Source organism: Capricornis sumatraensis, chromosome 10 (assembly GCF_032405125.1).
Source record: "Capricornis sumatraensis isolate serow.1 chromosome 10, serow.2, whole genome shotgun sequence".
Lineage (NCBI taxonomy): Eukaryota > Metazoa > Chordata > Mammalia > Artiodactyla > Bovidae > Capricornis > Capricornis sumatraensis.
The window spans coordinates 94,740,827-94,765,882 of NC_091078.1; the positions used below are offsets into that span (position 1 = coordinate 94,740,827).

The 25,056-nt window shown below is 47.9% G+C and overlaps 1 protein-coding gene across 3 annotated transcripts; it reads right to left on the minus strand.

Annotated features, from left to right (window-relative positions):
* Positions 1–926: 926 nt before the first annotated feature.
* RAD54L2 (RAD54 like 2) lies at positions 927–24,642 on the minus strand. 3 transcript variants are annotated; one of them, XM_068982319.1, is made up of 20 exons: positions 24,443–24,642; positions 23,264–23,403; positions 22,668–22,784; positions 22,117–22,343; positions 21,187–21,369; positions 20,914–21,047; positions 19,261–19,457; positions 17,879–18,221; positions 16,992–17,169; positions 15,585–15,836; positions 15,254–15,372; positions 13,888–14,006; positions 12,056–12,155; positions 11,121–11,326; positions 10,551–10,723; positions 9,849–10,045; positions 7,327–7,526; positions 5,724–5,813; positions 3,418–3,510; positions 927–1,990 (listed from the first exon to the last, which is right to left on the minus strand). In XM_068982319.1, exons 1-20 carry the CDS (start codon positions 24,625–24,627, stop codon positions 999–1,001), a joined length of 4,245 nt encoding a protein of 1,414 aa, XP_068838420.1. In that variant the 5' UTR covers positions 24,628–24,642; the 3' UTR covers positions 927–998. The 3 variants fall into 3 exon arrangements, with proteins under 3 accessions (XP_068838420.1, XP_068838421.1, XP_068838422.1); XM_068982320.1 differs by having other exon boundaries at positions 20,914–21,032; positions 24,443–24,636; XM_068982321.1 differs by having other exon boundaries at positions 12,056–12,149; positions 24,443–24,636.
* Positions 24,643–25,056: the final 414 nt, after the last annotated feature.

Sequence of the window (25,056 nt, forward strand, 5' to 3'; positions counted from 1 at the left end):
TCCATCTTCGTGAAGAACGTCTTTTCTGGCCACAACTCCACGACCTCCCGCTCACTCTGCAGTGCTTCTCCCTCCCAGCTTCAGCACACTGACACTCTCACACGCCAAAAAGGCAGATCTTGCTCAGAGAAAGCCACTGGGGAAAGAGAGATTGGTAATGCCCGTTTTCTCTGATCGTCTCCCCCCAGTCTTGAATCAAGTGTGGCTCTGATAACCGGGGACTTGGGTTAGCTGGGCCTGGTCTTCACCCAACTAGAAGGAAACTTGTGGTTCCCATGGCTCTTCTCCTGGGCTCACCCTGATGTCACAGTAATAGTTGCCATGAACCACCATGCTCTGATTTCCATTTTATAAAAGATAAATTCATTTCTTAGTTTCCCCCTTAGCCCCTCCCTCCCTCCCTCCCTTCCCACCCACCTGCACCCCTGCTCTGTTACATACATGTAAGTACATATACACACACATACACACACACGTACACACGCACACACACCTGGTCTGCTTCTTTCCCATCCCCTAAAAAGACCCCACTCTGCATGGAATCTCAGTCTGCCCACCCTTCTTCTCTTCCCCTCCCTCCCTCCCCTCCCCTTCTCCAGACCAAGCTAAGTCACCCAGTAAGGCAGCTCTCTCGGGAGAGAATGTTCCCAAAGGCAGAAATGGGACGTGAGCTTCCACCCTCAGACGGGCAAGCAAGCAAGCAGACAGCATGAGCAAGGCAGGCAGGAAGAGAGGCAGGCCGCCCTGCCCCTCCATTCCTGTTTTAGGTCCCTGATTTCCCACTATTGCTGCTCTGTTGGAATTTTTTTTTTTTTTTTTTTGCCTCTTTTGTTAAAACAGCAACAGAGCCCTGCCACCTATGGTCAACCACCCTTCTTTTGTCCTCTTCCTTTCCCCTCTTGCCAAGGGCCCTATTCTCAGAAACCCCAGATTGCTGCCTTCCGTCTGGGTGGGCGACCTGCTGGGGGCCCCGAGTGAGGTGGAGAGGGGATCCCCAGCTATTTCCCAGTGACCTCTATTACATCATCGTCCTTATCCTCATCATCATTGGAGCTGAACCCCACCTCAGCAACCTCATGAGAGTCAAATGGAGGCACCTGGGACCGGAGGAGGCCACCAGCTGGGTAGCCTGTGTGTGGGGATATGTAGCCAGGGTAGACAGACATGCCCCGAGAAAGGTTGCTGGGCAAGACAGGGGAAGGAAAAGGCGCGAACATCCTTGGCTCGGACAGGAGTGGCTGTGAGAATGGGAGTGAGTAGCTGGGGAGTATCCCTGTTACAGAGGGGTTGAGCATGAAGGAGGGGTTGCTGGCAGTGACTGAGGTAGCCGTGGAAGAGGAACTGACGGGGCCTGCTGGCACCAGAGGGTCAGTAGTCACTGGAAACACCAGGCGGGCATCTGCCAGCAAATTGGACAGCTGGTAGTAGGAGGGGGTACTGCCCATGAACAGGGAGTTCTCCCCAGCCTGGGAGGTGAAGGGGGGGGTGAGGTTATGATTTAAGGAGACGGGTGGCATGGCAAACCCGCCAGAAACTGGATACCCGTGTTCATACGGCTGCACGGGAGCTGGCAGATGGCCCTTCCTGGACCGCCGGCGGGCTGACTCCTGGGCAGCAGGTGGGGTGGCCAACTTGCGCTTGTGGCCCCGTAAGTCCAACACTGGGTGCCTGTCGCCACAGGGCTGGCCGGTCACCAGGAGGGAACTATTGAGGCAATGAGCCCCATGTCGAGGCTCAGTCCCGAGGGTCCCAGGAACAGCACTGCTGTCCACAAGTGGAGCCGGGGGGCCAGGCAGGGCGGCACTGGAGCTCGGGGAGCTCTGGCGGGACTCTCGGGCAGCAGCCACATCCGCATACTGCTGGAGCTCGCTGATGATCTCCGGGCTGTCTGGAGAGACGGGCCGGGCCAGCCCCTCGGGCTCAGGGGCTTTAGGTGATGAGGCACTGTGTCTGCCGTTGCTTGTAGACTCGAGAGAAGGCCCCTGGGAACCTGGGGACAAAATGTAGGTAACTGAGAACCAGAATGGCCAGGGAGGGAAGGAGAGGATAAGACAAAAGTCCATTAGGAAAAAAACCCTGTCCTGTGGTTCTCAAAATTCAAATAGTTTCCTGTACAAACAATATCATCTAGTCAACTTTTCCCAGTCACAAAGAAAGAAGTCTTTTGATCTAGGAAATAAGTCTATCCAAGGAAAGACTTGTAATCTCGCTGTAGCTCAGTTCCCTGTAAAACTCCACCAAGGTGAATCCTATGAAATAATGGATATGAAATGCCAGATCATCCTTTCAGTCAAACACTTTCTGGGGACAAAGATGGTCAGTGCCCATGATGGGAAAAAAAGAGGAAAAGGAAGTTTAAAAAGCAGTCTATCCTGGTTAAAAACAAAACAAAATCCATGGCCATGAAAGATGACTGGTACAACTAAGAAATCTAAAACGGCAAGGCTAGTAGGTAATTATTACAGAATTGTTATACTTTTTTTTTTACTGTGATAATGGTGCTGTGATTAGGAGGAGTACACATTAATCTCAGCAAATGTGTACTGAAATATTTAGGGGTGAAATGACATGATGTCTTCAACTTACAAATAGTTCAAATAATAGGAAAGGAGAGAAAGGAAAAAGTTTCTGAAAAAGGTATCAGCCACCGGCTAGAGCTGCAGGGTACGTGGGTGCTCACAGTGCTTTTCTTCAACTTGTCTGGTGTCTTGACAACTTCCATGACAAAAGCTGAGAGCAAGAACAGTCTAGTTTCACACCTCATGGTGGGAGGACAAGTGAGACCACTCCCCTAGCTAGAGGGGACTTTTGCAAGAGTTCTTAATGTTGTTTCTGAGCCACACGTATGTTCTTTGACCTGGCAATCTGACTTCTAGGAATTTTTCCTATAGATACACCACGTGACTGTGAACCAGAAGTGTAACGGAGCAGAACAGGTCCAGGCACAGGGAACTCGGCAACGCGCTGCGTTATACCCATCTACCTGCGTCTTGTGCAAACCTTCACCGAGGAACGTCTCAAGGAAGGATAAGGAACAAGCACTGAGACGCACCAGTGAACGAAGAAAAGAACAAACAGTATATTACAGGAAGTTCAGCATTTGTTTCCGGAATACAAAGTTACATACATATATAGTATGTGCATAACATATATTGTTTTAATATATACACATGTGCACATACATATCCCTGTACCACGTACATGTATAGAATATAGAATATCTCTTGAGAAAAAGACAAAAAACAAGAATAAGCACTTCCAGGAAGGAGCAACAGATGGCTGGGAGTACAAGGGAAGAAAAACTTCTCACTTTACTCCTTGTGAACCATGTATATACACTGTCTATTCAAAAAATAGTAACAAACCAAACCTGTCAAAAATGCCACGTAGGTCAATGGAAAGTAGAAGCCACTATACCTGAGGCAGCCATCCGACCATCTTCAGGGGCCTTTGGTTTGCCAGTCGCCCGGACAGCAAAGATTCGCCCATCGCTGGTACGGATGTATGTCCCTAAGGAGAAGCATGAGGAAGACTATGAGGAGCAGACATGCAATACAGCCAGCCCTGGGAACTCCAGGCTTAGCCATTGCGGGCTCAGAAAGAGCTATAAAAGTGGTCTCACACTTTCTCTCAAAATCCCTGCAGTGAGGAGTGGGATGACTGAGCTGCGGACCCAATATTACTCATTTACTCCACAAACACTGTGTGACTAACATATACCAGACACTGTTCCAGACACTCAAGTATATACAAGACAGAAAAGGGCCCTGTGTCTCATGGAGCTTAACTCTGGAGGGGGAGACACACAGTCATACTAGAAAGTATCGGGAAAGGGTAAATGCAGTGAAGGGAATTAACAGGGTGCTGTAAAAGACAGTAAGTTGGCTCCCTCTGTTCTGGCCCAGGGCCTCCAGTCTGGGTCCTCCTCTTGATTGGGGAAGAAACAGCCTCACTGCCTCAATAACTGCCCTCCCTTGGTAGGAATAAATCAAGATGGGCATTCTATTCCCATGCGGCACTAGTCAACCTTCCCTTGGTCTTGGGCATGTCTTCTGATCTAGTTTTTGGTGCCAGGGCTGCCTCTTGGCCAGAGGTCACCAAATTTTTTTCTTAAAGCATCAGTTGGTAAATATTTTTGGCTTTGTGAGCCGAAAGGGCTCTGTTGCAACTACTCAACTTGGCTGCTACAGCATGGCAGCTGGGCATGGCAGTGCTCCAAAGACCTTTATGGACACTGATATGTGAATTTCATATACTTTTCATGTCACAGAATAAATGCTCTTTTGATTTTTTTTCCAACCAACTGAAAATGACTGAAGATATAAAACCCATTCTTACTTCACAAGTATAGTAACAGCAAGCAGGCAAGATCTGGCTCGTGGGCCACAGTCTGCATACCACCACCTCCTCCCAGCTCTAGGCTAGGAAGAATCCAGTAAGGGGGCTGTGGACGACCTTCTCTGGGTATCATGTATTTCACAGCATCTTTTTCCTGAAACTAAGGGTGCTTTAACCCAACAGAGACTAGGGCAAAATCTCCTTACTAAACAAAGACCCTCAGGGAGCAACACAGAGCACAAGCTGACATGAAATAAAGGCTTTAACTGTGTTCTGACACCAGCCGGGATTTCTCCAGAAATCCCATCTGGAGAACTTCATGAGGCCAGAGGCAGCAGACTTTTCAAATGACCACACTCGAAAATTCTGTCATGTAACCCAGGTACACTAATTCATCCACCCACTGCATTTCCTAGTTGGAGATGTCTACTTCACCCTAGTCAAGCAGCTAAGACAGCACAGCAATATAGGTGTTTGCTTCTAACCTACTCCATTCTACCTTGGGCCTCTCCATGTGCCATGCAGCTGTCAGACATTAAGCTTTTGATCGCCAGGACATCCATCTTGGATAACAAACTGACAGCTGTCAGGCACAGCTGCTAGCTCAACTACGAGATAAGGCACCTGGCTGCTCTCACCCTTGAAAAGTTCCTTATTAGAAAGCCTGGGGTAACCTGGATAAATAATCCTTGAGTGATTCTCGCCTTTCCTTTCCCACACACCAATTCCCACTCTTGTGTTTTAAATTCACCAATAAAGAATAAACCTGTGAAACCCCAGCCACTTTTGGACCCTAATAAGACAGAGACCCAAGCACACACACTGACTTTCTACCTACTACCTTCCTGTGTGGCCCTGGAGTATGCTGTGTGCCCTAGAGGACCTGTGAGTAATAAGCCTCGTGTTTTCAAAGTTGCCTGATGGTGGTTGCTGAGGTGCATCCTGCCATCGTGATAAGAAAAACAAGGGCTGGTCCAGTCACAACACTGGCTCTGAGGAAAGGTATGCGGGGCTGGCCACAAGCAGTGCAGGACCGGACGAGCGTCTCAGGCGTTCCTGGCTGGTGCTATCGACAGCTGAGACAAACGCAGAGCAATGAGTTTCTTCAAACCCACTCTGAGAGTCTCCACAAAGAAGATGGCAAAATACAGAAAGGCAGGGACCACAACCCCTTTCTTTTAAGCCACTGACAGCTATCCTTTAAGCCCACCCCAAACTGGCTAAGCTCCTAGAAATGTTATTTTCTCAGGTTTCCCCTACATTCCCCCACTCTTATAGGATGATTCCTATCCCTGCTCCAGCTCAAGCCATATGTCCTGATTCTGCTGGCCAGCTCACCACTCTCAACCAAAGAGAGGGGAGGGGCTCCTCAGGCAGGTGCTCACCTTTCGTCCCACGGATGATGTGGATGCTCTCGCCAGCATTAATTCTTGCCTGTACGTCTGTGGAGCTGTTGAGCCCGGGAATAACAATATCTAGTGAAGACACAGACCTCAGATTTAGATTACATGGGGCCTGACTGAAGAAGGGGGAGAAAAGGCCAAGTTCACATCCACCCTTCGATCCTCAAGGGTTTTCCTAAAGCACCCCAGTGGAGCAGAGGTCAGAACCAAGGAAGGGGAAGCAAGCAGTGCTGCTCCCAACTGCCTCAACAAAGAATACCGTGAAAACAAAACACTTTTCAGAAACCTGATCATCCTTCTCATCAATTTTCCCTGGTTTAATTTAAAAATCATAGAGTTTTTGATTTAGAAAGTTTCAGTTAAAAAAAAAAGTTCCCGTTCAAATGGTTATTTCTATTTTCTTTCTCCTCCCTAAGCAATTTGCATGTATCTGTTCCTATCACTTTAGGTTCCAAGAGGCCACATGTCTTCCTTGCTGGTATTACTCCTCACCTAACTAAAGAATGAAGAGAAGAGTATTTTCAAGAATCAGGAGAGAAGTAGGATTATGAGAGGCTGTCTCTCTCTCTTTTCTTTTTTGGCTGTGCCACATGGGATGTACCTTAGTACCCCAACCAGGGATAAAACTGGTATCCACTACAGTGCAAGCACAGAGTCTTAATCACTGGACCACCCAGCAAGTCCCGAGAGGCTCTTTGTTTTTAATTTGTTTCAAAAGAAGTCTTTTTAACCATGAATATCTGTTAATTTTCATACTCAAAAAAACCAATTAAGATATTTTCACTAAAATGAATTATCATGAATATTTCTAGATAACAAGATGAAAAACAACATCATGAGGTGCTTTCCTTTCCAACCACTCTGAACCACAGAATCAACTGCAGGGATGAATGCGCTGCCCACCTCTGACTGCTGGCCCCTCATGCTCGATCCACATTAAACTTACAAAGAACAAAGTAAGGTCTTTAACTAAGGACGCTGAGAGCTGTCCTTCATGCCCAGCTGACCCGACAAGTCAGGCAGGACTCAATACACTGACCCCTCACTCTGAAGACAAACCCTATGTCCAGTGACATTCCCACAATCTCTAGAGTGTTCCGTGTCCATCCCACCCACCACATTCAATAAAACCCAGTACTGTGTTGTTACTCTTAAGATATTTCATTAGACTACATATTCTTCATGATTAGGGACTGCTGCCTTCTCTATTTCTACTTAGAGTGCCAATGTAGTATTGCCTAGAAGGCAGACATTATTTAATCAATATTCCCTGAATGAACAGAGGGATTCCCTGGTGGCTCAGATGGTAAAGAGTCTGCTTGCAATGTGGGCGACCTGGGTTCCATCTCTGGGTTGGGATGATCCACTGGAGAAGGAAATGGCAACCCACTCCACTATTCTTGCCTGGAAAATCCCATGGATGAAGGAGCCTGGCAGGCTACAGTCCATGGGGTTGCAAAGAGTTGGAAACGACTGAGTGACTTCACCTTCTTGGGCTTTCCTCATAGCTCAGTAGGTAAAGAATCTGAACAGAGGAATTTTAAAAAGGACAGCACCCCTGGAAGAGAACTCAGGAGCTCCCAACCTGTTGTGGTGACCACCTTCTGCACAAGGACTCCCGCACGCTGCAAGTAGTTGATCGGGAAGTTCATAGCTGGGTTTGTGCTGGAGGCAGAGCTTACACTGCCTCCCAGCGGGACATGCCGTGGCATCATGGGGATCGGGGTGGACTGTACGGGACGAACACTGGCCACGGGCTTCTCATCACTCTTCAGAGTTGGCTGCCTAGGAGAGAAAGACAAGCACACCAAGAGTTTGGCAAAACAGCCCTTACTTACCTTTCTGCAAGACTGCTAAGCCTCTCCAGACTTCCTCTTTCTATAGCCAGAGAGCTGCTGACAGAAGGATCAAAAGAAGCCGCAGGGTATGGTCAATTAAAAAGGAGACTGGAGACAGAGCCGAGACAGACACAGCGAGGGATAAAACCTCTCGGTGTCTGAGAAGAATCAGATGTCAGTGGAATAATGTCTTCTTGGAAATGTGAGGTGACATCTGCTCCTCTAGAATTGGGACTGCCTGTCTACATGCATCAGGAATTTGTCCTTAGAAGTCAGGAAGAGGCAAAGAGTCATGGTGAGGGGTGAGGGGCGCACGGGTGCATGGTGCGTGCTAACTTCAAGACAAATGGGGACAAATGGGTGGAATTTTCCCACTCACCAAGGAAAAAAAGGCCACAGGACATCACATGTGCTGGTGACCTTGAGCACATCTGTCCAACATTAACTGTCATCACCCTCTGAATCCTCAAGTTTCGGTAAATAAGGCAGACACCTCTCTCCTCTGCATTACTTTTCAGTGGACTTCTCCTGGGGCCAGTCCCCAAAATGGCTCTACAGTCACAGCCACCACAAAAGCAGGAGCAGGTGAAACTGCACACAGAGGTCGCGCTTCTAAGTGGCACATGGCTGTGGCCAGCCTGAGCCCTGCTTGTGCATCTCTTACTACCAACACGCCAAAATGCTGTCCTGTGGTCAACGAGGCATTCCTCATTCCTTTCAGCTGGATGTTGGTGCCTTGAGGAAACTACTCATTTAAGGGTTCTGAAACTAAGTCCCTGTCTCTAAGCTTTCTAAAGTCTGTGGGCTTTAGTTCTGGGAAAGAGACCCTCTGGGACTGGTATATTCCTCCTCATCTGACGGAAAACCGGCACATAACAGAACACACTTTTGTGCCACGCTGCTGGAGCAGGCCTGCACGAGTGTCCAGTCACTGCTCTCAGGCCGCCTTTAGGCAAGCCCTGGGGCCCTGCAGATGGCCAGGATAGGCCAGAGAGCACAGCACGCTCACTGGGGTCTGGGGCCCTACTCAGACATCAGAGGGGCTCAGGAATCTAGCCCAAGGCCCATATTCTGCAGAGGCTAAGGCTAGGAATTTGGGTGGGAAGGCCTCCTCACATGTACCCAGACAGAATAAGGAATCAGCAGGATCAAATGCTGTGAGAGGCCGATGCCCTCCACAGGGCCGCGGTTGGGCTAGAAAAGGAGCTGGCATCTCCTTACAGCCCAGCCCATTTGTCACACCTTGTCTCCATATGGTTTTTCTCCCACTGGGTTCAGACTTAGTCCATCCCTGTTGTTACAAGGAAAGGCCCAGAAAAGAGAAAGAAAAGGGGTAGAGGACAAGAGAGGGGAACGTGAGCGGGCAACCGTGTCTTGGAAAATGACACAGAAATAAAGTCTGAAGTCTTTGAAAAGATAGTAATTTTCTACTCGGAAGCATCTTACACATAAAAATTAGCAAATTTAATCACGAAAGTTTAGTCGTATAAAATCTTACATGGCTTCATTCAGTTCCTTTAGAAGCTCATTTGGCAAGTTTTTTTAACATGGAACATTCAAAAGAAAAAGTTCTAAAATCTATCCCTCTTAAAATAATTACTAGTATCTTTAACTCAAGATAATCAAACAATGTAAAAATGCAAACCAAGCAAGCAGGAAGCTGATGTGATAAAGGCTATGAGGTACTCTGTCTTCTACTGAGAAGAAAAAAAAAAAAGTACTGATAACTATTCTATAATTTCCTACAAAAAGCCTCTGTCCCTGCTTAGCAACTGGCTTCCATGCTGTTCCTATCCTTAATAGTTTTGGAAACATACTCAAGAAAAAGATCTTTTTGCTCAGGAATAAGGCACAGACACAGAATGAGATCCCATTAAGAGCACTGGAATTCCTTGAGTACGATTCAAGACCCAGAGAAGACCTGGCCTTCACTCTTGAATTTCACTGCGAAATGAGGGCTAGGGCCAGGGTGCTGCAGATAGGAGGCGGCTGTGGGGGAGGCGTGGGAGTCTGTGTTAGGGGAAGCTGTGCCTCCTGGGGGGCCAGAAGGACTCTCCTGAGTCACAGGACCAGCAACTCACTCTTCCAGCCAGAACCACTTAAAACACCAGGGCTGCAGTACTGCTTCAGCACCTCATCCAAGAGCAGAAACTGTCCATTCAAGGCAGCCTAAGAGCAAGTTGTAGACCTCCTTTTATTTACAAAAGGAACAGTTGAGAGGTCTGGGCCTGGCCCAGCAGCACGCTTTCCTCCCTTTGCAGTGACTCACCAGTTCCTCTGACTGAAGGCAGGGATGCTGGTCAGGCTCTGGTCGCTGGCCGGGTAATACTGCGCGTATGATGGGCGGGTGTAGGGGACTGACGTACGCTTGTCCTCCTCGTAGCTCTTCTTTGCTGCCTTTTTCTCAGCCTTGGTCAGCTTGTGATCCTTTCGGTTAAGGAGCAATGACTCATGCTCAAAAGGCTCCTGGGGACACAGGAGGATGTTGATTTAATTACCAGTCTTTGTACCAACATGAACGATATTCAAAAAGCCTTACTTTGAAACCATGAAAAAGCTGGCTGTCTACAGTACTTAGCAAAGAGCCTGCTCTCAGACTCATAGGCACATTTACTCTTTCTGTCAAGAACATAAATTCTCAACTCTAACCTGGCACCAGCTTTAGACAACCTATGTCTGCCTTCCATATCAAAAGAACAGGAGGGTTCAGAGAATCACCAGACTACATTTTCAGAACTTCTTTCGGCTAGGAAAACTCACCATGGCCAAATTATCCTCATGGCTGAGCTCACACTGCTAGGATGAGACAAGGATAGGATAGGCGATGGGGAGAGGGGAGGGGGACTGTTTGGGGCAAGAAAAAGAACCAGCTGAGTTAATCTGCATGAAATAAAACTCTGGATGAGGCAACCAGGCTTGCCTCCCTCAGTGGAGAGTGCAGTACTGGGACACATGCACACTGGGGTCCCACCTTGGTGATGAGGTGAGGGTATTTCAGACAGGCAAGTTGGAGGACTGGCTCCTTGATCCCCTTTACATTCAAGGATGTTTGGGGAGCTGGCTCCTTCTCCACGAAGTGCAGTAGGTTCTCCACCTCCTTTCGAGTAAAGTTCAGCATCGGATTGAGATCATCCACCACCCGATCTAGAAGGGAAAAGCCATGAGGAAGTCAGGTCTCAGCAAAGGAGACCACAAAAGCACCGCTCCAAGGATTGGCAGAGAGAAGACACGTGGTGGGTGGCGTAACTGTCACTAATATCTAAAACACCTCAGGCCACTCCATACCTAAAGGTCAAACAGCAGGTCTGAGACCCTCATGAAACAGAAATATCTTAAGAGATACCTGCATAACCAGGCTCAGCTCTTATCATTAAACCCGTCTTCAACAATTTGAGCTAAACGTCCTCATAAGCAATTATTTGCATCAGAAATCGAAAGCCTGCCTGTGTTTCCTCATCCTGCCCCTCTCCTCCCCTCCTTTGATACAATTAGAATGGCAGTCTGTATAAATGTCCTCTTCTGAGCCTGAGAGATGGCCTACCTGACATGCCCTGCTTCGAAATCTGACGGTCATAGATCTTCTTTTCGAGGGTGAAATCAGCCACAAGACGATAGATGTGACAGGGCTTTTTCTGGCCGTAACGGTATACCCGACATACAGCCTGAGCATCATGGCAAGGGTTCCAGGAAGCGTCAAACACCACCACTCGGTTGGCACCAATCAGATTCACGCCCAAACACCCAGCCCTTTAAAACACAAGCCAATAATCACAGAAAGTGACTAATTTTACAGACAGTTTTCAGATAGGTTTTAACCCGTCACTCCTACCTGAATATCGTCCTCTTCATCCTAAGCAGAACATATTGGAGGATTCTGCTGCAGAACAGTACCTTCCTCAGGCACTGAAAGGGTGCCCTGAAGTGCCAACACAGAAGTACCTACCAGCTCAGAAAGAAAATCCACTCTCCCACCCCTCTGTGATGAGTGAGGAGTGATGTCACTGAGTGAGGGGAAGTGTCTGTGTATCAGTGTTTCTGATGTGTTTGGTCTAACAGCTTGGGAGAATGACTGGTTTATACCCTATCAAGGGCATTCTGATGCAGAAGGCAGCACAGCCTTCAAGCTGCCTGGCATGAGACAAATAATGCCATCAGTCTTTTATAGTTATATTGCACCTTGTACTTATTAAAGCATTTGCACACTCATCACATCGTCTAAGCCTCAGAACAGTCCTGAGAGAAAAGCTAATTATGACCACTATGAATGAAAGTCTCAGAGAAATTCATGGCACTATCATTATTACCCTCCAGACAAAATTTCCTTTGGGGGCCCCCTCTCTCACCTCAAAAACAAGTCACAAACCTGAGATCTCTATCTCTCCTGACAGAACTTGGACAAGCCTTTGGGGTTCAGGCCCGTGTGGTCAAATGCCCTGAAGGCAGGCCTCTGACTTCCCCATTTCAGGATCCACTCACCTTGTGGAGAGAAGGAACAGCCAGGTGGTGAGGTTGCTGGGATCATTGAACTGATTAATGAGCCGCTCCCTCTCAAAGGCAGGGGTGCTACCATCTAGCCCTAGGACAGAAGGAAACAAACAAATGGACAGATGAGGACAGGGATACACAGAGAAATCAATGGGCAAACAGATTTTTAAAGCAAAACAAGACAAACACCACAGTGCTCTCGGATTCCATGCCCTGGACATTCCGTAGGCACCTAACATGAGACCTAGGCACCTATCAGCTGTGTTTCTCCCGTTAGTACCTTGGGTCAAATCTAAGGCCAAGGTTCCTAGACTTCAGAGTGCATAAGAATCACCCTAGTTAAGGAAGCCTGGTAAGAGCTGGTTTAAGGTAACTGCTCTGCCTCAGTCCTGAGTGAGTACAAAAGGACCAAGGGTTTTATGTTTTGATAAGGAAGGATGATGTTCCTTCACCAGGCAGGAATCCACAGTTAACAAACTCCTAAGGCTAAGGAGTTGCTTGAAGGAGACATCAAAAAAAAAAAAAATGATTTGGAGCAATGGGATGGGACACTGGAATGAAAGGAGGGACGCTCACAAGAAAGACAAAAAGTAGGCTTCAGTTAAGAAAAAGGAGTAAGGGAGGAGGGGTTACATTTGTCACCTGGAGGAAAGCAGAGAAGAAGGCAAAACTAAGGGCATGAAATACTACATGGAGAACTGAATTACTACTGATGTAGGAAGCCTGATATTAACTGCCTGGTATTAGAGGCTCCCTCAGTCAACACCCCAACCTGGCTTTCAACCTGAGTTGAAACACAGGTCAGCACTGATTCATCATGGGACAAGCCTACAGTCAACACACAGATCTTGGCTGGCTGGAGTCTCCTCACCATCCCCTGACTCTCCATTTCTCTGAATCTTTCCCTTAGGCCAGGGCTTCTCAACAAAAGGGATTTCCCCACCTTGCTCCCCCATAGGGAACATCTGGCAATGTCTAGAGACGAGTGGGTCGTTATAACTGCATGGATGCTACTGCCATCTAGTGAGTGGAGACAGGAGATGCTGCTAACACTCTACAATGCCAAAGGCAGGCCTCTGTAACAATTAACTGGCCAAAATGTCAATATCTGGTCAGTAAGTGCCTGAAGTCAGTAATTTTCAACTTTTTCCTTTACCACCCCATTAAGGAGCCTTTAAACATTATTTTTTTCCCCCAATCACCATGCCCTCCATTAAATTTTCATACCACAGATATACTGTATACTATATAATTAATTCATTATATGCATATTTGTGCTTTATAACTCTAAAAAGTTCCCATTTTTTGGTCCCCTGGTGACCCGATTTTCGCCTCCTTAGGGACACCTTCTCCCCCAGTGAGAACACATGATCTGGGCTTGTGCTCACTGTTCTTGTGTGGCCTAGGATGATCTTTAGGCCACACCAGCTCTGTATATTCAATTTCTCTCCATCTTTGCAAGTCGAGTCCAAGTTCCCCCTTCTCCAAGCACCCTCACCGTGTCGATTCTGTCCGTTGTAGAACTCCCGTGAGGGCAGTCAGCCAGTGCTACCTTAAATCTGTTCTTGCATGCCAGGGTGATGGCAGGGCGTCCGCCTTCAACATTTCTGCCCTCCTCGTACCTGGCCTAAGCTCCCCAGCCTTCTGTAGTGACTCACACACGGCAGCTTGCTTTTAGTATCTCTCTGCTCCCTAGCTAAAGCACAGATCTTCCTGTGCATGTGATGGAGAATGGAGGAAGGAGGAGGAGAGAGGAGAGAAGGAGAGGAAACCCTTAGGCAGACCTTGCCAAGGCTCTGCAAACAAAGCAGCAATGAACTCACGGAAGTAGCTGACGTTTCGAATCCACTTCTGTACTCCTTGCCCCTCAGCACCAGGTAGACAGGGCACTTCTCGCTTCCCTAGGAACTCCTCGATTAGAGCCAACGTGGAAAGGCTCTGGCTGAAAGGGACACATTTGGTTCAGAAGGTTCCCAGACCCGAGGGAATCTCGCTCCCCAGTAGGCTCCCCTCTGAGAATGAGAGCTCACACATCCAACTACCCACAAAGAACCACCCTAGCTCATGAGGGAAAACAATCATCCACACACTTATCACCAGCACCCCACCAAAAATTCTCTAACCTAGTACTTCCTTGATGGAAAAAACCCTGAGATTTAGCTCGGTGCAGAGTAACACATGGCATCAGCATTAAAAACCAACACTGTATAAATATACATGAGGTCGAATTACAGGCCACAGGCAATATTAGGATTTTACTAAGGAGACAGATCATTTAGCTGTTTCCAAGTTAAGCAGAAAGCTAAACCATAAAAGCAGCAGGACACTAGGCTCTGGCAAAGTTAGAATCCCTGCTTTTTCATCAGAGTATGTCACAGATGGGAACCCCCACTCTGAGACTCCCAAGCCAGGCTCCTGCCACTTAGCTCTCACCAGAGCATAATCTAGTTGGAACAAAGGAGAAGCAATCTGCTTCACGCCTGTTTCTCTGAGAGGTGAGGCCTTGATGGGACTCAGAGCTCTCGAAAAACTGGGAATAAATAACATCATTTATTTGGCCTTATATACAAAGCTTTAAAAAAAAGGTAGGGGGAGGCTGGGGATATAGAAGCAGATTTGACCAGAGGTCAGCAAATGTTTTCTGTAAAGGCCCAAATAGTAAATATTTTTAGGCTTCATAGACCATACATAGTCTGTGCTACATATGTTTCTTTTTTTATTATTTTTAAATTTTTAAATTTTTTATTTTTTCTGGCTACACTGTGCAGCTCCTGTGATCTTAGTTCCTCAACCGGGATTGAATCTGTGAGCCCTGCAGTGGAAGAACAAAGTCCTAACACTGGACAGCCAGGAAGTCCCTGCATATGCTTCTTCGAAAAAACAAAAACAAAAAAATTCTTTTAAAATGTAAAAACTAGCTCTCAAGCTATACAAAAACAGGCCAGATCTGGCCTGGGTCACAATCTGAAGGATTAGACCATGATTTCCAACACAGGAACCTAAGGCCTCAAGTTCTCTGCAGAGAGACTGCACTGGATAAAAGAAGAAGCTCTAAGAAACGAAGTGCGAGACGCACTGGTTGCAGAGGCACGGACGCAAAACGAGGCCAGCACAACCCGGACAGTCTCAGGCTGCAGGCGCTGTGTCAGCCTTTACCAAAGACACACACTAGGGAATTGCTGTTCCTACCTGAACACAAGGATCTTGTCTCCAAGCTTCACACTTTCCTCAATCAGGTGAAAAAGCAGTACCATCTTGGGAGAGTTCTCCAAGACACCAGTTTGGTAATTAGTCAAAAGGTCCTTGGCCTATAGGGGAGGAAATGAGGCAGCTTGGAGCAGGCCGTAGCCAGACTACCAGAAATACAATTCTCACCCTCAAAGGCAGTAGCTCACGGGCAACCTGAATAGGTCCCTGCAGAGATTTCAGTGGACAGTGCACTGTGCACGCCCTACCCTCTCCCCACGAAGGCTCTCCACCATCCCCTTTCAGCAGTGGTGTATGGATCTGCCTGACTCACCCATTCATATGTGACAATGCTGTTGCCTCGCTCCTGGAAAGGGTTGAAGCCGACCCCTTGGAGGAACTTGCTGTTGGTCGCCTCTCCCACTGAGGAGGCCAGGGCGCTGTCCTCCACCTTGCCTCTTGTTCCCTGTGACGGGCAGCGGGCACTAGTTCCCGCTGAACCAAGCTCTTCCACGTCCAGGTCTTGCTCATTGGCCAGGTTCTCCTTCTGAAGGGCTTCATACAGCACGTCGGGATGATTCCAGATCTGAGGTTCAAGTTAAAGGGGAGGGCAGAGAACAATCTAAGGGTGTCCCACGGAGTCTGGCAACAGGCACTTGCCCACACACACCTCCCACAGCACCCACTGTCACACCCCAAATTAGTCTCCCCAACCCCATCACAGCCAAAGAGCCTGTACATTTTCACTAACCGACTCTGATTTCCATGATACGTGAATGGGAGAATTCACACCAGGAGGCATGGCAGTATGTTTGGTACATGACCAAAAAGGCTGTCACAAGTCTTGCCTTCTTACTTAAACAACAACATTCCTGTTTCACCATGTGGTTACAGTCAACTACTGTATGAAACTATGAAATCTCTCCTATGAAAAAATGTTTCTAACTTAAGATGATGATCAACTATAAATCATTTCAGGGACATTCTTGGCAGGAATTGAGAATTCCTGAGGAAAGGGGGTCGTGTTGGGGGGTGTGTGAGAAGGGTACACCAGCACCAAAGCATCCTCACAGACCATGTCGGCTTTAGCTTCCTGGCCCTGATCCAGGAAACATTTTGAAAGTCATCTATCCCCAGACACACACCTTCAGCTGATTTATTAGAGCAGTGGGAATAATATCCAACAAGGTTAGTTGAGAGCTGTCAAACAGATCCCTTGTGAGGCAACTGAGAGCACCTGGCCAGGTCAAAGACAAGCCAGGGTTCGCCAGCCTGTTCACAAGGCCAGTGCTAAAGATACTAGACTTTGCTGTCCCCAAACCATCTCAAGCATTATCAGAACGAAACAGATCTCAACCTGATTAAACACAGAATTAAATGGCAGGTATTCCTAATAACGTGCATGTCTAAGCTATGTATTTCTTGAATCCTGATTACGCTAGCAGTCAAAAACTCTGTCCCATGATGTTTCTCCAATCACTCCATGTCTCAGTTGAAAAACAATCAGTGAGAAAGGAAGTGATTTCTCAAGTTTGGCGTAAGAAGCTGTGCAGCTGCACAACTGCAAGGGGCACCATTTACATTACAGTCTACGAGCGGCACTCCAGGTAACTGCTTTGCCTCGGAGCCCCCAGTGCAGTGAACTACTTCCTTCATCAAGGATTCCCAGCAGGTATGACTCCCTTGGGACCACGAGCATCCTTAGTCTGTATCTAAGTATTCCCCCAAGGCCTCAACACACCTTGCAGCATACACAGAAAGCCTTGAGAGGGTTCAGCCCCAGCCAGCCACTGCTACCACAGTCCCGGAAGCGGTCCATAAAGTGTGTGTACAAATCTCGCTGGATCTGAGAGAGCCGCACCAGGATCACATTTTCTTCCTTGGCAGGCAGATGAATCTTCAGCACAGTGTGGCCTCTCCTACAAAGGTACAGATCAGAACTGACAAGGCAGTGTGGCCAGGAGGTGTCAGTGCAGGATAACAAGAGACTGCATTGGTGCCACACATCCTTCTTTAGGACCTCAACATTCACAACAGCCTTGTAATAATGAGGACTGGCTCAGCAGACAGCAGCAAGAAACTTATTTTGAGGGTAAAAACTAAAGCAAAGAGGCAGAGTGACCTGCCCCAGGTGACTGAACGAGAGACAGAGACCAGGGGACTCCAGGTCCGTAACCTGGTCTAGGGCTGCTTCTCTCAGCTTTCTCCACACATGCCGTCTTCACAAGGGAAAACAAGCGAATGCTTCAGGCTGGCCAGACCTACATCTTCCAAGATGCTGCAGCTGGTGAGGCCATTCCCCTGACAACCATTTCATTCTTTCACTCAAGTCCTTGGCATGGTAGCTGTCTCTTGCTTCTCTGAGCAAGTAAGGCAGATATCCCTAGAAACTTCACAGATTACTTCTGAGACATGCATTTCTGGGCCAGACTTCCAGAGAATGAACCACTGGATATCCACCATCTCTTACTTGCTTAGGAAAAGCTATTCCGTGAAAGCAGAGGTTTCTACTGCCCTACGAGAAAGGGGTCCTCCCACCATAACCACCTTCCCCCCTTTCAGGAAAGCCCTGAGGGGTCTGTTCCACCAGGACTCTCCACGGATTTGGAAAATCTGAGGATGGCTCACCTCTGCACGAAGCCCTCCAGGAGGCTGTGTAGGACGTGGCTCCGGTACCGCATGAGGCGGACGTCCTGAGGCGTGCTGTCAATACACTGTCCATTCAGGATGGGGCGCTCAAACATGTTGCTGAACTCCTGCCGGGTGCCGAGGAAGTCTGGGCGCACGAAGTCCACCATGCACCAGTACTCGATGAGGTTGTTCTGCAGGGGGTACCCGGTCAGCACCACCCGGCGGCGGGAGCGAATGTTCTTCAGGGCCTGGGAGGTGCTGGCCTGGCAGTTTTTGATGCGGTGTCCCTCGTCACAGATCACCACATCAGGGCCAGGGCGGCATAAGGCCTTCTCAAACTCTAGGGAGGGAAGAGGATCCGGAGTAAGAGGGTGAGAGGGCTTGCTCTTAGTCAACAATATGAGAAGTAGGGGTGCACCCTGGAGGAGACAGAAGAAATGAAGGAAGCAGGAAAGCAAGAGTCAGCCCCCAGTGGAGAAAGGGAGCCGGCCATTCCAGTTCCTGCGCATCTGCTGTGACACGTGACCCTGGCCGACTGACTCTTGCAGTGAATCCCCTTTCCCTCTTTCCTTTCCTTATTTTCTTTCCCCTTTAGGCTAAGAATAAAACTGAGTCGCATTCCTAGGGCTTACACCAACTAGGTAGCAGACGGCATGACTTTCAGAGTACTAGTCTAAGGATTAAAAATGCATCTGGGATGATTCTGATGGGAATAACCCAGACACTTCCACAGGCTCTCATCACTGTCTTGGCATCACCTGAGAGCTGGCTGGTGGGAGCTAATTAAAGGACAAGGTCTTCCTGGAGTTACTTGCTGCTCATTGCTAAATGTCAAAGTCAGCCACAGAAGCAGGGAAAACAGAATCTCATAGATGAAGAGATCTATGAAATGAAACAGCCTCTGAACCTTAAAAGTACTTTTTTTCCCCAAATAGGCCAAGGCCCCTCAAACGAGAGAAGAGAGCTAGAACTATGAGAAGAATGGCTTTCACCAAAAAGAAAACTGTGATAAAATTCCTCTTATAAATTCACACAAACAGTACTACCACTACTCCATGTATTAGTTATTTAAATACTTTATATTGCCTTAATGCTGTCTCAGAACATTCTGGGAAGCAGTAAAGGGAGCAGCTGCCCTTCTAATTGCTCTGTGACGACATAGGGGAGTCTTGCCCAAGCCAGTCTGTGGCCTGGCCGACCCAGAATTTTACTGTCTGCAGAGAAAGCAGGACCTTCCAAGAGCCGCTGGCCAGAGCCAGTCTTACCTCAGGGTCCAGGATTTCTGGTTCATTAATGCTTCCCATTTGATTAGGTACTAGAGCAGACACGACTTCTTTCCCCCAAGTAATCCCCTAGATATCCCCAGAGAGACCACCCACCTCTTCGAAACTCCTGCTGTCGGTCTTCCTCATCCAGATCAATGATGACTGGGTGAGAACGTTTCTTGGCTTTCTTCGGTCTACCTGTGGCAAAGGATTTCTTCAGGGTGAGGAGCCTGTACATTTCGTACCCCATCAGCAGCACCCCTCCCTCTGACACCCAATCAGCCATCACTTTAGCACGAGCTGCCATTGTCCTGCAAGAGTGAACAGAAAGAACACATTATTGCTTCGTCGGCTCTGCAGGAAGAACTCCTCGCAGTCAAAGCTGTGCTGATGCACAGTCAGAAGTCCTTGCCACAGACTTCATGTGGCAGCATCACAGGGCTGGCCAGCTGCCCAAGGACTTTCCCACTATAGACATACTAACTGCACTGAGGACAGACGAGGTCTCTGGTGATGGTTAAATAGCAATAACCAGAAATTCAATGTTACAAATAAAAGTGACAATCCCCTTAGATGTACACATTGTTGTTCAGACACTAAATCGTGCCTGACTTTGAGACTCCATCAACTGCAGCACACCAGGCTTCTCTCTCCTCCACTTTCTCCCAAAGTTTGTTCAAAGTCATGCCCACTGAGTCAGTGATGCCATCCAATCATCTCATCCTCTGCCACCCCCTTCTCCTTTTGTCTTCCATTCTTCCCAGCATCAGGGTCTCTTCCAGGGAGTCGGTTCTTCGCATCAGGTGGCCAAAGTGTACATGCATGACTATAACACTACATTTGAGGGAGAGCTGGAAGTTATTATCATTATATACAAAGTAGTAAAAGCAAGGGCAACATTCTGCATTTCACCTGCCCAGGCCCTGGTGAATGAAGAGCCAAGGACACACAGTAAAGGAAAAAGAATAGCTGAGACCGGATGCCACTCAGCACATCCCTCTCCTCCTGAACAACTGCGCTCTGGCTCTATTTCATTAACCGCAAGAGGACTGACAGTCCTGAAATCTAGAAAGGAGCAGGTGATCGGCGACCTATGGAGCCACCCACAGGCTCTTCATTTTCATGTGTGTGACCAAACATCCCAAAAGGTGACCTCCGCAGAGAAGAAAGTCTACTTTCTCAGTTATCCATATCAACAAGGGGAAAGCGTGGCATGCATAGCTGGCTTGGATCAGGATCAGGATATAGGTTTAAATTTCTGGAAAGCAGGCTGAATTTACAGAATGGAAATATAAATCATTATATTTAGATCCAAAACAAACAAAAAAAATGGTTTGCATCTTTTAAAGCTTGGAAGTTGTACCGTTAAGGGTCAAATATAGATTAGTGCTTGTAAGAGGAGACTGATGGTTAGGTTTCTAATAAAAGATGAATGTAAAAGGTGAAAAGATAGAAGACAGGAAGTTTCATACTGTGTGTGTTTCAATCTGTGTGTGTGGAAAATGTGACTACACACACAGATTTTCCAGGATATAAAAACGTCTTCGAGCAGAATACAACAATTTCTGTGCTACATAATAACTCTGACTATTGAAACACCAGGGAGAGAAAAAATGAGTAGCAAGAAGAAGAGAGAGGGGGATACATCAAGAAACCAAAAGGAATCTGGGAGGACAAGGCACATACCCAGAGAGACTGACTGCCTTGACTCCAGACCCTGGGAAGAAGTCTAAAAGGAAAAGGGCGAACGGAGGGCAGGCCACCTACTTGTGCTCATCATTCAAGATGTGAACTTTAAAGAACCGAGGCTGGACTTCTTCAGGTTTATTGTCAGCTGGAAGGGCTTCAGGAGCTGGGAGCCACATGTTGAACTCTGCCAGCCAGTTCTGAAGAGTATTAACCTGTCAGAAAGTTAAGTCCAAAAAGGGTGTTTTAGGGAAGAAGCTCAGAGCTGAGCCTACCAGGCTTTTTAGTGCCCATAAGGCACTACCCCAGAGCTCTGCAGAAGGGTGAGCAAGTGGTGCCCGCCCCAACACTTACCGGCACAATGGCAAGGACAGTTTTGGCTGGCGTGTGGCGGAAGAGAACGTCGATGAAGGAGATCACTTGCAAAGTTTTCCCCAAACCCATGCTGTGGGCCAGGATACAGCCAAAGCCACTACTGGTCTTAAATCTCTCCAGGGACTCAACCAGGTTATCGTAGAGGAATCGGATCCCACCAATCTGACAGGGAACAAAGACAAATATCTTTGGCTGGCAAAGACCAAGGGTCTAGTTTACTTTGGAACTAGTCAAAATTAAGTAAATGAGCAGACGTTAGACCAGACAGCTGGTGTGAGTGGCTACAGAAGTTTCCCAGAACCCGGGCTAGTTTATTGGCCGGTGACATTCTTCTTGGAGAAAACAGAGAAAAGCACTGACCTAGGACAGAAGCCCGTCTGAGGCAAGAATCCTGGCCACCAGACCCCTGCCTGGGCTTTCACTCACTCTTGGTCTGGCTGCCCCTGGTTGCTTACTTCAAGGCAGCCCATTCCATGAGGAGCAGCTCTTACTGTTAGAGTTCTTCTGTTGAGTCAACCTCTGCCTTCCTGGAGCTACTTCTGGTCCTGGGTCAACACAAAGTGCTCTGAGCCTTCCTATCAGAAAGTCTCTCAGACTTCTGAGTCTCACGCCTCTCCTGGAGCCACAAGTTCCCACCAAGGCACTGCTCTTCAGAGAGTATCTTGATCAGTCATCTCATAGGAGGTGGCTCAAGATTATTAACCCAAGATATCAGCACCTGTTACATGACAGGGCATGTCTCAGGCTTGTCCCTTCCCACCCATCAGAAACCCTGAAGCATCAACTGCTAGGAGGAAGAATCGATCAGTAGCTGCCCATGGTACCAAAAGTGCTTCACAGGCTGTGATGCTAACGACCAGCAGCAGGAAGCTGAGAGGAGACAGGGAGGAGAACGCAGATCTACTGCACCTGATGAGGTTTCACCGCCCGTGCCAACTGAGGGGCCAGGAAGACATTCTCCTCCTCCGGAGGGTGGTTCAGGTTAACAAGGACCCGCCCCAGAGCATCGCGCTGATTTAAGACGTCATTCACATGGGTGCCACCCTTCTCCTCTTCCTCATCCTCTTCACTGACAGACTCACTGCTGTCCACAATGTGCAGAGCGTCCTCCTCTCCAGAGCTCAGTTCAATCACCTCTGAGATAGCCAACAAAGTAAAATGAAAACAAGGACTCCGCGAGCAGATATAATTCGCTGCAACTTAAGGTAAGGGAGCATGGAAACAATGTTAGAATTTGTTACCATTCATAAAAATTTTGATTTTTAATTTTTCTCTCTCCCAGCTTCAAGTTAAGACAAGGGAAAAACATATTTACCAAGGAAACTGAGGGAAATTTGTCACAGTCAGAGCCTAGGCGGAATGAGGAAGGACGGAACTCTTCTCTATTCGGGGGGAAAGCCACTCTCTCGGGGTGAATACTGGGTCAAGAGGAAGGAGGGGCGCCTCTGGCTCCATCTTACCATCTCGACTGCTTTCTTCATCCTCGCTGCCACTGCTACTGTCCAAACAAATGACTTCCTGGGTCAAGACGCGAGGAGGCAGCTGGGGACCATCGCCTGCTCTTAAGACAATTTCCTCTGGGTAGGGGGAGGTGGAGATGGAAGAGAATGTAAAGAACCACATTTAGCTGAAACCTATTTTCCAAAATGATTTGCCCTCCTCCTCCTGTGTTGTTCTTAGGCGGACCATCCCCCGAGGAGACAAGTAGAGGACATCTTAAAAACCTCAACCCTCTTCCCAAATTCCCTTTTCTCTACCAGCTGTTACTTCTAGCACTCACCTGACCACTAGAAAATGTCCTAATCCTTTGGTACATTAAGATCCAGAGTTCTGGGGGAAAATCTAAATAAGACCAATTTGAGGAAGTACCAAGTTAAGTATCCATCTTAACTTTTCAAACGAGAGCCTTCTGCTTGTGTGCTTCTTAGACAATGAATGGACTGAGAGGATTCCTGAGAGGCCACCATCTGATTCCAGATCTGTCCTTGGCACTGTGGGCACCGAGGGTCTCTCCTCACCTGGGTGCAGGGCCCCTCCTGCCCCCTCCACAGCTTACCGGGAAATAACTCGAGGGGGACGGTGGGAATGGGGGCTGCGTAATCCTTTCTCTGCTGCTCCAGGCGCTTCCTTCTTTCCAGTTCTTCCTGTTGTGCTGCTTTGGTAACTGGCTCCAACTGATCCTCCCGGAGAAGCTTTCTAAACATTAAAACAAGAGCGAGCGCTTCAGTTCACTTGTGGTTGGGTAAGGCAATGTCAAGATAGAGAGGGAAATCGTCACTGCTGGGAGAAGAAGCCACGTCAGTGCCACTACACCCATGCAGCGAGTAAGGTGAAAGACAAAACAAACACACACACATAAATAGGACTTCAAGGCTCAGGAGCTTTTGGGCTAGTATGTTTTTCATATTATTTAACTTTCTGACAGATCACCCTGCTGACTCATCTCAGTACCTCACAGATCAAGAGTGAAATAGAGTAATATGTGATCCACAAAGCTGGAAAGCAGTACAGAAGACAGAGTTGCTATATGGGAAAATAAGACTGTGGATGATTTTGCATCCTTATTTCCCAAACTTAAGAGTACATTTTCAAGTCATCATTCTGTTTAGAAAAAAATGAGGGTAGGAGGAGAAGGAAATGGCGATCCACTCCAGTGTTCTTGCCTGGAGAATCCCAGGGATGGGGGAGCCTGGCGGGAGCACAGAGTCGGACATGACTGAAGTGACTTAGCAGCAGCAGTAGCAGGAGGAGAAAAATATCCTTTGTCTCCTTTCAAGAGGAAAACTGTCACAGGCAGAAGAAAGGCGTGCTGGAGATTTGAACAGGTAAGGAAGTTCACATCTGCTGATCTCTTAGGTTAAAGAAGAAGCCTTGGTTTGGACTAGACAGTGCTCGTCCAACTGATGTTGAGTTCTGAGAAGATGAGAAGCCAAACTCTTTTATCTCCTCGTATTTGGAAACATAAGACAAAAATAAAGGAAATAACAGACTCCAACCAGAGCATCCTATGGATGCTTCCCGGGCCTCCAGACGGTGGGACATCCCCAGAGGAGCTTGAGTGCCAATCGCATCCGCTCTGCATCCTCAGATAGTCCAGACCCAGGGGTCCTGAGTTGCAGCTTCACTATTAATTGGGGCACATAGCCTACATTTTTCTCCTTGGGAAACAGAACTCTCCTGATCAAACCAGTATTTCAACTCCCTCCCTTCTCCTCTCCCCCAGAGCATAGCTCACCGTATGTTTCTTCTCATGTGGGAGGGTTTCTGAGCTCTCTTCTTTTTGGGGTCCTCGGAGGCAAGGCTCTTGCCTTGGTGGCGCCTAAGCTGCTCTGAAGGCTCAGACTGAGATGAGGTAGTTGAAGTGCACCGCGGTGGCTGCTGCCCATCTTCTCCCAGCTGGGCACACTCAGTACCACACATGTCTTCCAGGGATGGGTCTGAGGAGACAAATGGAGAGAGATGCCAGGGATCAAGTTTACTGGAGGAAAAGTAGGTTCTGATGCCAGACACGCCAGGGTCAGATCTCAATTCAGCAACTTATCAGCGGGTGAGCTAAGAAGGAAAGTTACATCTCTCTGAACCTCAATGGACTTATCTATAAAACGAGGATAGTAATTTCCACACTTCAGAGCTGTTATGAGGACTAAATAGAGGGCATGCTTAAAACCAAGCATGGCCCAGAGTAGGCTCACAACAAATGTGAGCCATCACTCTTGGTGTAATTTAGCACTATGTTCACAGTGAGGAAGTGTCAGGGCCTCAGACCACTCAGAAAGGGACATCGAGTTTCAAATACAGCTCACACTCACTTGTATGACTCTAAGCAAGTCTCATCTGGCCAACAGGGAG

Bases quoted from the DNA above. Each gene is read 5' to 3' on its own strand.
- RAD54L2 (XM_068982319.1), bottom strand. From the start codon at position 24,627: ATGTGTGGTACTGAGTGTGCCCAGCTGGGAGAAGATGGGCAGCAGCCA. The intron at 23,404-24,442 runs GTGAGCTATGCT...TTTAATGTTTAG, and splicing joins CACATGAGAAGAAACATACG to AAAGCTTCTCCGGGAGGATC. The intron at 10,724-11,120 runs GTAGGCCATCTC...TTTCCCTTCTAG, and splicing joins TTCGAAGCAGGGCATGTCAG to ATCGGGTGGTGGATGATCTC.